This window comes from Orcinus orca, chromosome 17 (genome assembly GCF_937001465.1).
Source record: "Orcinus orca chromosome 17, mOrcOrc1.1, whole genome shotgun sequence".
Lineage (NCBI taxonomy): Eukaryota > Metazoa > Chordata > Mammalia > Artiodactyla > Delphinidae > Orcinus > Orcinus orca.
The window spans coordinates 55,182,677-55,194,762 of record NC_064575.1 but is presented as its reverse complement, the minus strand read 5'-3'; the positions used below and the strand labels follow the sequence as shown (position 1 = coordinate 55,194,762).

At 41.1% G+C, this 12,086-nt stretch overlaps 1 protein-coding gene across 4 annotated transcripts in view; it reads left to right on the top strand.

Moving 5' to 3' along the window:
- Nucleotides 1–12,086, top strand: part of DPYS (dihydropyrimidinase) — a 101,026-nt gene that overhangs the window by 44,405 nt on the left and 44,535 nt on the right. For all 4 annotated transcript variants that reach the window (XM_033411267.2, XM_033411269.2, XM_033411268.2 and 1 more), the window contains one exon: nt 313–455. In XM_033411267.2, coding sequence (XP_033267158.1) covers nt 313–455 — 143 coding nt within the window. The remainder of the gene's footprint in view (nt 1–312; nt 456–12,086) is intronic.

The following is a 12,086-nucleotide window of genomic DNA, read 5'->3' as shown; positions in this document are numbered from 1 at the left end:
TTAGCTCTTGTCTGTGTGATTTTGGAAAGAATGGGAAAAATTAATGGGGCTGTTTTGTTAAGCTGGTAGGTTTTTGAAAACTTACCTTCAGGCTTCCATATATAACCCCATTCATCCCCATCATTATCATTATGATTGTTTAAGATTTATCAGTATTCACAGGTGTGTTTGGGTTCACGATATAAGAAATTAGGTGCAATTTTATTTGGTTCTAAGAGATAAAATTCTTGTACTTTGATTGACAGGAGATTTTTAGTGTTTTATCATTTATCAGAAAAAGAAATGTATTTTCTTCCTTGAATTGTTTTACAGCACAGTGGCAAAATGGATGAAAACTGGTTTGTGGCAGTTACCAGCACAAATGCAGCTAAAATCTTTAATCTGTATCCAAGAAAAGGAAAAATAGCTGTGGGCTCAGATGCTGACATTGTGATTTGGGACCCAAAAGCCACAAGGTAAGTCTAAGTTTTTGTATTGGCTTCTCCATGGAGAAAAAGCACTAACTTGCAAAGAAATTTTCATTGGCCTTAATCAGCCATTTCTTATTAGGTGATTTATTTAGCCAGGCTCAGGTATTTTGAGCCTATGCACAAGATAAAGGTTTTGATGTACAAACATTCTTTTGTTTTCCTTGGCATAGAGAATGCAAAAGTTGTGTTGCTTCCCCTTCCCTGGAAATGCATGTGTGTATAAAACCAGTATGAATTTCCCACTTTAGTGCTTGGCAAACGCCTGAGTTCACATGGAGGAAAGGTGCAGAGCAATGAAGAAAAGGAAAGGCTTAGTTTGAAAAGGGCTGCATTGAAAACTCGAAATAATTACAGCCTTTTTACAGCTTCCAGATAGAAAAATTCCAGCACAAAGGATGTCACTTTTAGTTAGCCAAATTTTCCAGCTGAGTTCATCTTGAGCCTGTCATTCCCAGTAGACTCCGGCTTTTTGTTTCCAATTTCCATAATTCTATGTGAGTATTGCAGGTTTGGCTGATTCCACCAATTCAGAAAAGTATTCAATAGAAGCTGAAGCTTTGTTAATTTCTCCTTATAGGATGTTGGCACAGACAACGCCTGCATCCTGATTTCTGTTTTTCATAAACTCTGCAGCTGTAATGGAGAAAATCCCACATACTTTAACATTGCGTGTGTGTGTGTGCATGCACGCGTGTGTGTGCATGCACGCGTGTGTGTGCAAACAGGGATACGATAAGACCTTCTACCTTTACTGAATATGCATTTATTCAAAGTCTATTAAGGGTTATGTTGTAGTAAACAGACGTCTATGTAGGCATACCTTATTGCACGTCACAGATACCATGTTTTTAACTAACTGAGGGTTTGTGGCAAACCTGCATGGAGCAAGTGTATCAGCACCAGTTTTCCAATAGCATTTGCTCGGTTTGTGTCTCTGCATCATATTTTGGTAATTCTTGCAGTACTTGAAGCTTTTTCATTATTATTACATTGGTTGTGGTGATCAGTGATCTTTGATGTTACTACTGTAATTGTTTGGGGATGAACTGAGCCCCTGTAAGACAGTGAACTTGTGTGTGTTCTCACTACTCCACCAAACGGCTGTTCCCCCATCTCTCTCCCTCTTCTTGGGCCTCCCTGTTCCCTGAAACACAACAATATTGAAATTCGGCCAGTTAATAACCCTACAGTGGCCTCTAAGTGTTCAAGCGAAAGGAACAGTTTCATGTCTCTCACTTTAAATCAAAAGCTAGAAATGATTAAGGCAAATTGAAAGCCAAGATAGGCTGAAAGTTAGGCCTCTTGCACCAAACACTTAGCCAAGTTGTGAATGCAAAAGAAAAGTTATTGAAGGAAATTAAAGGTGCTACTCCAGTGAACACACGAATGAATGATGAGAAAGTGAAACAGCCTTATTGCTGATACAGAGAAAGTTTTAGTAGTCTGGATAGAGGATCCAACCAGCCACAGCATTCCCTTAAACCAAAGCCTAATCCAGAGCTTTAACTCTCTTCCATTCTGTGAAGGCTGAGAGAGGTGAGGAAACTGCAGAAGAAGAGTTTGAAGTTAGCAGAGGTTGGCTTATGAGGTTTCAGGAAAGAAGTCATCTCCGTAACATGAAAGCACAAGGTAACGCAGCAAGTGACCCAGAAGATCTAGCTAAGATCATTAATGAAGGTGGCTACACTGCACAACAGATTTTCAGTGTAGATGAAATAGCCTTATATCGGTAGAAGATGCCATCTAGGACTTCCACAGCTAGAGAAGAAAAGTCAATGCCTGGCTTCAAAGCTTCAAAGGACAGGCTGACTCTCTTGTTAGGGGCTAATGCACCTGATGACTTGAAATTGAAGCCAATGCTCATTTACCATTCTGAAAATCCTAGGGCCCTTAAGAATTACGCTAAATCTGCTCTGACTGTGCTCTCTAAATGGAACAACAAAGCCTGGATGACAGCACATCTGTGGATATTGCTGAATATTTTAAGCCCCACTGATGAGAGCAACTTCTCAGAAAAAAAGATTCCTTTTGAAATATGACTGCTCAGTGACTATGCACTTGGTGACCCAAGAGCTCTGATGGAGATGCACAAGAAGATTCATATTGTTTTCATGCCTGAAGATCCAACACCCATTCTACAGCTCATGAATCAGGAGTAATTGCAACTTTTAAGTCTTATTATTTAAGAAATACATTTCATAAGGCTATAGCTGCCATAGATAGTGATTCCTCTGATGGATCTGGGCAAAGTCAGTTGAAAACCTTCTGGAAAGGATTCACCATTCTAGATGCCATTAAGAACATTCGTGATTCATGGGAAGAGGTCAAAATATCAACATTCACAGGAGTTTGGAAGAAGTTGGTTCCAACCCTCATGGATGACTTTGAGGGGTTCAAGACTTCAGTGGAGGAAGTAACTGCAGATGTGGTGGAAATAGCAAGAGAACTAGAAATAGAAGTGGGGCCTGAGGTTGTGAATGAATTGTTGCAATCTCATAATAAAACTTTCATGGATGAGAAGTTGCTTCTCATGTGTGAGCAAAGAAAGTAGTTTCTTGAGATGAAATCTACTCATGATGAAGGTGCTGTGAAGGTATTGAAATGACAAAAAAGGAATTAGAATATTCTGTAAACTTAGTTGCTAAAACAGAGGCAGGGTTTGAGAGGATTACCTCCGCTTTTGAAAGAAGTTCTGCTGTAGGTAAAATGCTATCAAACAGTACTTCACGCTACAGAGAATTTTTTCATCAAAGGAAGAGTCAATCAATGCGGCAAACTTTATTGTTGTCTTATTTTAAGAAATTGCTACTAGCACCTCAATCTTCAGCAGTCACCCCTCTGATCAGTCAGCAGCCATTAACATTCAGGCAAGAGCCTCCACCAGCAAACACATTAGGACTTTGCCGAAGGCTCAGATGATGGTTAGCATTTTGTAGCAATAAAATAAAATTTTCATTAAGGTATGTGTATTGTTTCTTTAGACACAATGCTACTGCACACTTAATAGACACAGTATAGTATAAACATAAGTTTTATATGCCCTGGGAAAACAAAAAATTCTTGTGACTGGCTCTGTTGTCATACTCAGTTTATTACAGCGCTCTGGAACCAAACCTGCACTGTCTCCGAGGTATGCCTGTGTTCTTCCAGATTCATTATTCTAGGGAGGCTCCTCTTAACCACCCCTTCTATCCCATTTCTCACGTTCTGCAGTTTTCGCACTGAAAAAGATGAAGAAGGATAGTGCAAAAAATTCTGACGGTGGCTTAGAGAAAATTCTTAAAGGGTTGCAGAAGCAAGATATAAGTCAAAGAAATCCAAAGAGGGCTAGATCATTTCAACACATGCTCCCAAGTAAAGATAATATTTCTCCGTATTTCAAAAGGACATTAAAACAAGAAAAGAAAAACAAAAAGGTCTCCACTTTTTTAAAAGTCTCCGAGAGTCAGAGAAATAGAATCCTGTGGTTCATCTGCCTCCAGCCAAACTAGATAAATATAAAATAACCTTAGTAATTTCTGAGATTACAAAACATTTTTGCATTTCTCATGAGATTGTAACAAAAGCCTTCTGAAGTAGGCATAAAAATTATTAATATCTCATCTTACAGATGAGAGAGTGGATGGACATTCAGAGACCTTAAATGACATGCCTGGGTTCTCCAGCTTGGCCCTGATGAGCTGGGAACAGGATCTACACATCAGGCTCTTGGGCTGTGCTGGTTTTCTAAGCTTAGCGCTTAGTTATACACAATAAGCAGACATCAATAGAGAAGACTCAGCACTAGTAATCACATGCCAATATGTATCATTTTCCTAAAAGACACATATAAAAATGTAAATATTTAATTTTCTGATATCATTACTGTTACAAAGTGAAGGACAGATATTATATAAGAAATACTAGAGAACCGATGAGCGAAAGTGATAGAAACTTAAAAGCACAGAGGCTTTTTAGCTTGACCTTAAGTTAGTTATTCTTAGGCTAGAAATGAAGGAAATTAAGCAGGTAATATATAGATCTTAAAAAAGAATAAGAACTAAACATCTGGATCATTAAGGGCTATTCTGAAACAACTGACTAGGAAAAGGAGGACAAAGAATGTTATAGAAATCAGTAGCTAACACTGGTGAGAGAGTGGTCTAAATTTATATAGTCTGAAAACATGACTCAAAGAGACATAATCACAGCCTATAAATATCCTCCAAGCAACAATATATGTGGTAAGTAAAGGAAGTGAATTATTCACAACCCTGAGTTCAGGTCATTTTTCTTTGTCCAGTTGTCTAAGGAAGACAATGCTTTACACCTGAGCTGGTGTTGTCCTCAGACTTTACAACAGCGGAGGAGACTAAGGCTGGTACCGCTGGAGATACCCAGGTGTAGGGTTAAAAAGAAGATCCACAGGGAATGGCCTTCCCATGGCTCTCCACCTTGCTAGGAATTAGACCGGATGGTTTGAGTGTTCTCATTTCTCCCTCACCTTTGAAAAGGAATACATATTTGAAGAAGGAGAAAGTGCATTTATCATAGTTCATATCAAAAGAGAGAATTTGACAGAAACTGAATGCTGATCCCTTATCCAGGTCGATCATAGCACCAGCCTTCTCTACTCTTGGCCCGCTTGTTAGGAGAAAGTTGCTCATCTGAGCTGGCTGTTCCTGACCAAAATTTATGCTGATGACCTCAAGGAGGACCTGTGTGGTGCGAGACAATATTTTAAGCCTTCGCTAACTGTCCGCAAGTCACCCATAGCTTCCCCCTGTCTCCAGCCACTACCCCACCGGCCGTGACGGTCTGCCTCTCCTCGCCTCGCAGACTGCGTTCTCTGGAATGCCGCACGCCTACCGACCGTGCTGCGTCACAGCCTTTATTCACTGTCTTTCTCCCTCGTTAACATTCTTGAAGTCTAATTCCACTTTTTTTTTTTTTTGCGGTACGCGGGCCTCTCACTGTTGTGGCCTCTCCCGTTGCGGAGCACAGGCTCTGGACGCGCAGGCTTCGCGGCCATGGCTCACAGGCCCAGGCGCTCCGCGGCATGTGGGATCTTCCCGGACTGGGGCACGAACCTGTGTCCCCAGATCAGCAGGCGGACTCTCAACCACTGCGCCGCCAGGGAAGCCCTTTTTTTTTTTTTTAATTCCATTTTTTAAAATAAATGTGTTGTTTCAGAATAGTTTTAGATTTACAGAAAAGTTGCAGAGTTAGCACAGAGACTCCCAAATGCCCCACAGTGGGTTGCCGTTATGATTATCTTACATTACTCTGATACATTTGCTACAATGAATGAACCAGTTTTGATATGATATTATTAACTGGAGTTCATACATTGAGACTTTCTTAGTTTTTGCCTAATATTCTTTTTCCATTCCAGGATCTCATCCAGGACACCATATGGCATTTAGTCATCATGTTTCCTTAGGCTCCTTTGGTCTCTGAGAATTTTTCTGACTTTATTTTCTTATTTTTATTGAAGTACAGTTGATGTACAATGTTGTGTTAATTTCTACTGTACAGCAAAGTGATTCAGTTATACACACACACACACACACACACATATATGTATATGTTCTTCTTTATATTGTTTTCCGTTATGGTTTATCACAGGATACTGAATATAGTTGCCTGTGCTGCACAGTAGGACCTCGTTGTTTACCCATTCTGTATATAACACTTGGCATCTGCTAATCCCAGCCTCCCACTCCATCCCTCCCTCTTGACAACCACAAGTCTGTTCTGTATGTTTCTGACTTTATTTTTGATGACCTTGACAGTTTTGAGGAATTCTGGTCAGGTATTTTGCAGAATGTCTATTTCCCTTTTTTTTTTTTTTGATGTTATTAGCCTGGGGTTACGGGTTTGGGGAGGAAGGCCATAGAGGCAAAGTACTATTTTCATCACAACATTTCAAGGGTACCTACTATCAACGTGACTTCTCACTGTCGTTGTTGACCTGGATCAGCTGCGTCTGTTTTCTCCACTGTACAATTAGTCGTTTCTTCCCCTTTCCATATTGTACTTTTTAGAAGGAAGTCACTATGCACAGCCCACACTTAAGGAGTGGGGAATTATGCTCTAGTTTTATGTTTTAACTGATTCTACAACCCCAGAGTCTGACCCAGTTCAGCACAGAGTAGAAACACAATAAATGTTGAAGGGGTGAGTGAGAAGGATACAGGTTCCACACTGTATGGAAGATTGATGTGATTAAGACATGGCATAAACTCTATTATATACTTGAAAGTTGCTAAGAGAGTAGATCTTAAATGGTCTAACCACAAAAAAGAAATGGTAATTATGTGACATGATGGAGGTGCTTTGGCAGTAATCATTTTGCAATATGTAAGTGTGTATCAAATCAACATGTTAGGGACTTCCCTGGTGGCACAGTGGTTAAGAATCCACCTGCCAATGCAGTGGACACGGGTTTGATCCCACTTGCCGCGGAGCAACTAAGCCCGTGCGCCACATCTACTGAAGCCTGCACGCCTAGAGCCCGTGCTCCGCAACAAGAGAAGCCACCGCAATGAGAAGCCCGCGCACCGCAACCAAGAGTAGCCCCCGCTCTCTGCAACTAGAGAAAAAGCCCGCACGCAGCAACGAAGATCCAACACAGCCATAAATAAATTAATTATTTTTTTAAATCAACACGTTAAACTCACACAATGCTATATGTCAATTACAGTTCAATAAAGCTGAGGAAAAGTAAAGAAATGACATAAAGGAAAATTGGAAAGATTTTATTCAGCAACAATTATAGTGAGAGGAAAAGTAAGAAGAATAGCATTTCCTCACTTTTTTTTTTAGTTTTTTATTAATTAATTAATTTTTGCTGTGTTGCGTCTTCGTTTCTGTGTGAGGGCTCTCTCTAGTTGTGGCAAGTGGGGGCCACTCTTCATCGCGTTGCGCGGGCCTCTCACTGTGGCGGCCTTTCTTGTTGCGGAGCGCAGGCTCAGTAGTTGTGGCTCACGGGCCTAGTTGCTCCGCGGCATGTGGGATCTTCCCAGACCAGGGCTCGAAGCCGTGTCCTCTGCATTAGCAGGCAGGTTCTCAACCACTGCTCCACCAGGGAAGCCCTTCCTCACACTTTTAACGTATTGCAAGTTATCGATAATTGTTGAAATGAATGAAGATGAATAAAGGAGAAAGGATTCTCTAAGAAAAGAAGAAAGAACTGCTTCACGGGTCTTCTTTTCCTTGTGTCCCCTTCATTTTTGAGGTTGGGGCGCAATTAGCTTTTTAAGCAGCTCTTGTAATAAATAAGAGAAGAAAATGAAGTTAACAGAGAGCTATCTTCCTGGTTCTTTCATTCAGTCAGCAAGGAGCATCGCTGAGAGCCAGGCATGAGCGTCAAGGTTGTACAAGAGCCAGGCCCTGCCTTTGGGAAGCTGACAGTCTATGGAGAGGAGATAAGAGATAAAGTCAAAGGGTCTCAGCCTCAGGAGGAATGTGTTAAGGATATCACGTGGGAGGCAGAAACAAGGTGCCGCGGAAGCCCAGGGAGGAAAGATCATTCTTGCACTAGTGCAGTCATTGGCATAGGACCTAGGGTCACGTTAGAGAGGAGAGGAAATGAGGCTTCTGACCCTGAGAGTCAAGGCTAAACATGGAGGTGAGGTAGACTGAGGCATTGGTAGCAGGGTCTGGGTGGAGGCAGTTAAGGCCAGGGATTACAAGCAGAAAGAACAGGTTCAGGCTGTGGAAAGGGACTGGAGGATGAAGAGGTCGTGGGCTGCCTATCTCCAGTTTTAATCTTGTTCGTTACAGACACAGGCAATTTTAAAGAGCTCATCTAGTGAAGAAGCATCATTTAATCAAATGAACAAATATATCTGTAGGTTTTTTTTTTCTTGCAAGATACTCCTTTTGATTTTACCTATCTAATTTTAATATTAGCTAAAGGCTGGTGATGTGAAGGCTTTCTGTCTGACCACAACATTAGAGTTTGAACAGAATTTTCCTTCGAAATTTCCTGAAAGGTTTTTAGCAAAAGCAATTAATTGCCCTGCTGACTAGTTAGTATGTCAAATGACAGCAATGTGCATTTCACCCCAGAGCCTGAAGGGGGCGCCCACAGCCCACATTGAGCCAAGGGACCCAACCAGGGCATTCAAGCTTCTGGTTATGCAAGAAAAAGCCAGCCTCTGGAGGATGGATGAGTTTGCTAATGATATTTGGCTTCATGGAACGCAGAAGTTTTCCCTTCTTTTTTTTTTTAATTCTCATTACTTATTAATGGCATGTAGAAGTATGCTTGCAACACAATCTGTAACCTTAAAAATGGACTGCATTAAAGTTGCTGAAGGAGATCAAGGGAAAGACAGGCAGTGCAGCCATGTTTCTTTTTCTTTATAAAAAGCCAATGATTCCAGGGTGAGGTATCTGACATGTGGTGCTGGATGCTGAGAGAGGATTGAGAGTGGGCGTCTGCAGAGAAGGTTTGGACACCCTGTTGAAAGGTTACCTAAGACGTTACTAGCCTGTAAAAAGTTCCTGCAGAAATCAACTGCAATAGCTCTTCTGTGTCATTGCACAATCAAAACAAACTGTGTTTGGTGCATGTGGAGCATTCACCTGTTTTGGAAGTAAAAAGAGTCTGCCGTATTGAGTGTGACGGCCCTTTGAGCCAGTGCCTATTGCTTGTGACAGAGCTGTGTGCCCTAACACATCACTGCTTGGGTCAGAGCTTGAAATTTAAGGACACATTGCCTATGCAAATGTTTGGCCCATTTCTGTAGGATATCTTGGAGCTTAGAGTCAGGAGGACGAAATCAGGATTATGATTTTCATGTAGTGTCAAGACAGAATCTTGTGGTATCATATGGTAAATACAGAGACCAGTCAAATTGGCCAACTTGTTAAAAACCTTATTAGAGAAGATGGCATGTGAGTTACTTGCAAGCCTATAGCAGCAGCGATAACTCATGTTCTGGCAATTTAAGACTATCCTATGAGCTTCCGCTCTTCTGCATTCATTAAATAGCACTTAGTTACCATGGCAACTGTCCCTTTTCAGTATTTATGAGCGGTAGGGTATCTCACAGAATCTCAAGCACACTAACACACTGTGTGCACTGGAACATTTAATGAAGACTTCTAGGCTGGACTGTATTTTGCAAAGCAGGCATACTTTCCTCACAGTTATTTTCGTTTATTATTTTTAACTCAATTATGGCAGGCTTTCGACCTTGAATACACCATTCTTGAAGGCATTGTGCTGTCTTTCCTGCTTAATTTCCTTCCCTTTCTCATTGAAGATAGAGATAAATGAATTTAACTATATTCAGAGAAGAGTAATGACTTGCAGCTCAATGAAAGTGCCCCCCTGAGTTCTAGAGAGGGCCTTGTGTGTGAAAAGGAGAAGAATGACTGTTTTCATCCTTGGCTAGTGGGGAGTGTGGGATGTGGGGAAAAAGAAGAAATAGGGAGTAAGGTGCCCTTTGGTGAATAGTGATGACGACTGTGGCTGATTATTGCAGCTATGTTATCAGTGACTATTTCACGGAAGCTACTAAGCATTTTCCCTTGAAGTTGCACATCGTGTATCATTTAACTAATTTGTACACTATCATCTTCCTTCTCAAAAGAAGCGTTTGCACACACACATGCTAGCACGCACTCACACACAGCACATAAACACAACTACCGTGTCTCTGCTTGTAAATGTTGGTCAGCCTGAAAACTCTGCTTTTAATGCCTGTTTCTAAGACTGTTTATAACTCACTCCTCTCCCGGTCCCCAAACCCACACCATCGCATCACGTGGGAGGAGGGGAGAGAGACCCAGGCCTTGTACCATGTGCGTGGCTGGACATGAAGACGATTTATGCCATGCTTTTTCACCGTGTTGTCTTGCAGACGTTCATGGGGGCAGCCTGGCGTCAGGTGAAGGTTGACCAAGGCTCTGCTTTTGCACAGCTATCCGAGGACCCGCCACATAGTAGTTACCATAGATTTATAGAGTAATTTTGACAATTTTCTGGCAAATGATAGCAAAGTTTCTTGAGGAATAAATGACTTTTGCTAATCCACACAAAATCCAGCCCACCTTCTCAGCTGCTGGGGGCAGGAGCAGAACCAGAGCGTAAAGAGAAAGGCTTTGGGGTTCAATTCCTACTCTGTCTGCCACATACTAACTGGATGCGACCTTGGGAATGTTATTTAATTTTTCTGAATTTCAGCCTGTTTATTTGTAAAATAGGGATGATGATGATGATTGCCGTTTATCTGATAGCATTGTTGTGTTTAAGATAGTGTACGTAAAATGCTTGGTATAATAAATGAAATAAAAAACAAAATATCTGAAATGCATGGTACGTAATTAATGTTGAGTAGTGCCTGGCGTGCAGTAGGTGCTCAGTAGTAGTAGGTGGTCAGTGGCAGTAGATGGTCAATTGATCAAATAAGTGGGAGCTCTTATTAACTATAATTGTGATTCAAAAGCAGTAATGACTTACTTCAGACCAAAGAGGACTAAAATTATATTTCATGTGAAAGCTCCATCTCTTGTGTTTCATACACACCTGCAACTTGCAGCAAGAATGACCTAAAGCTTAGTGGGTTCTTTAGGCTAAGATAACCTGATTAAATCAGAACTCATGTGCCCCCAGAGCTGACTCCTTTGAAAAATTATCTGCAGTGAAACAGTTTCAACAAACCACCTAAGATCCATTTTGTGACCTTCGGAAGACATTTGCTTTTAAAAAAAAGTTTTGGACTATGCATGAAAAAAGCTAGCTTGCTGATTACATACGGGTGAAATTTTAACCACTATTTATTCCAGGTTGTTTATTTAAACATGTTCTTATGCAGCTGAACCTTTCAAGTGAACTAGAAATGATTTCCAAGGACTTCACTACTAATAGCTGCAATTTTCTTCAAATGATACAGGAAAGGCGGCTTAGGGACAGACCACAGTAACCCATATTCTATCGTTGACGATTTGCTTTTGCCAGAGTAAGCATAGTTTATTTTAAGCATTAGGATTTGGGTAACAAATAAGCACCAAGGGATGGTGGTTGTATGAAAGGCATAGGCTTTTCTAACCTGCTATATTTTTCTTCCTGCCTGACATATGTTATAAATTTTTCTGTCTTTGGCATTTGCCCGTCTTATTTACAGCTGTATCCCTAGGTACCAAAACAGTGCCAGGAATATATAGCAGCTCAATAATTATTTACTGAGTGACTAAACCAGATATTAATTGTCTCGGGCCAGTGAACAAATGCGATTTTAAAATTTTGGTTGGGCTTTGTTTATCTGCTTCGGAAACACGTTCAAGATCCAGGTTTTACATTTTTCCCTCTGAGTTGAAAAAAAAAAAAAAGAATTCTTGGCACTTCTTCCTTCTCCTTCCCCAAAGCAGTACTTGACAAGGATACGTTCCAGAGTCAGTGGCCGGTAACATTGCCAGACCTGGCCTGGCCATGAATGTGGCTTAAGCCAGATTGGATCCTTTTGTGGGTTAAACGACTCTGTGTTTTGGTCCCAGACTCATTTCTAATTCTGGCCAGTTATCTTAAAAACGTGGGCCCTTGGTTACGGAGCGTTCAGAAGATGGAATGAAAATGGATGGGGGGACATTTAATATCAGTACCTGAAAAGAATCCCAGTGTCC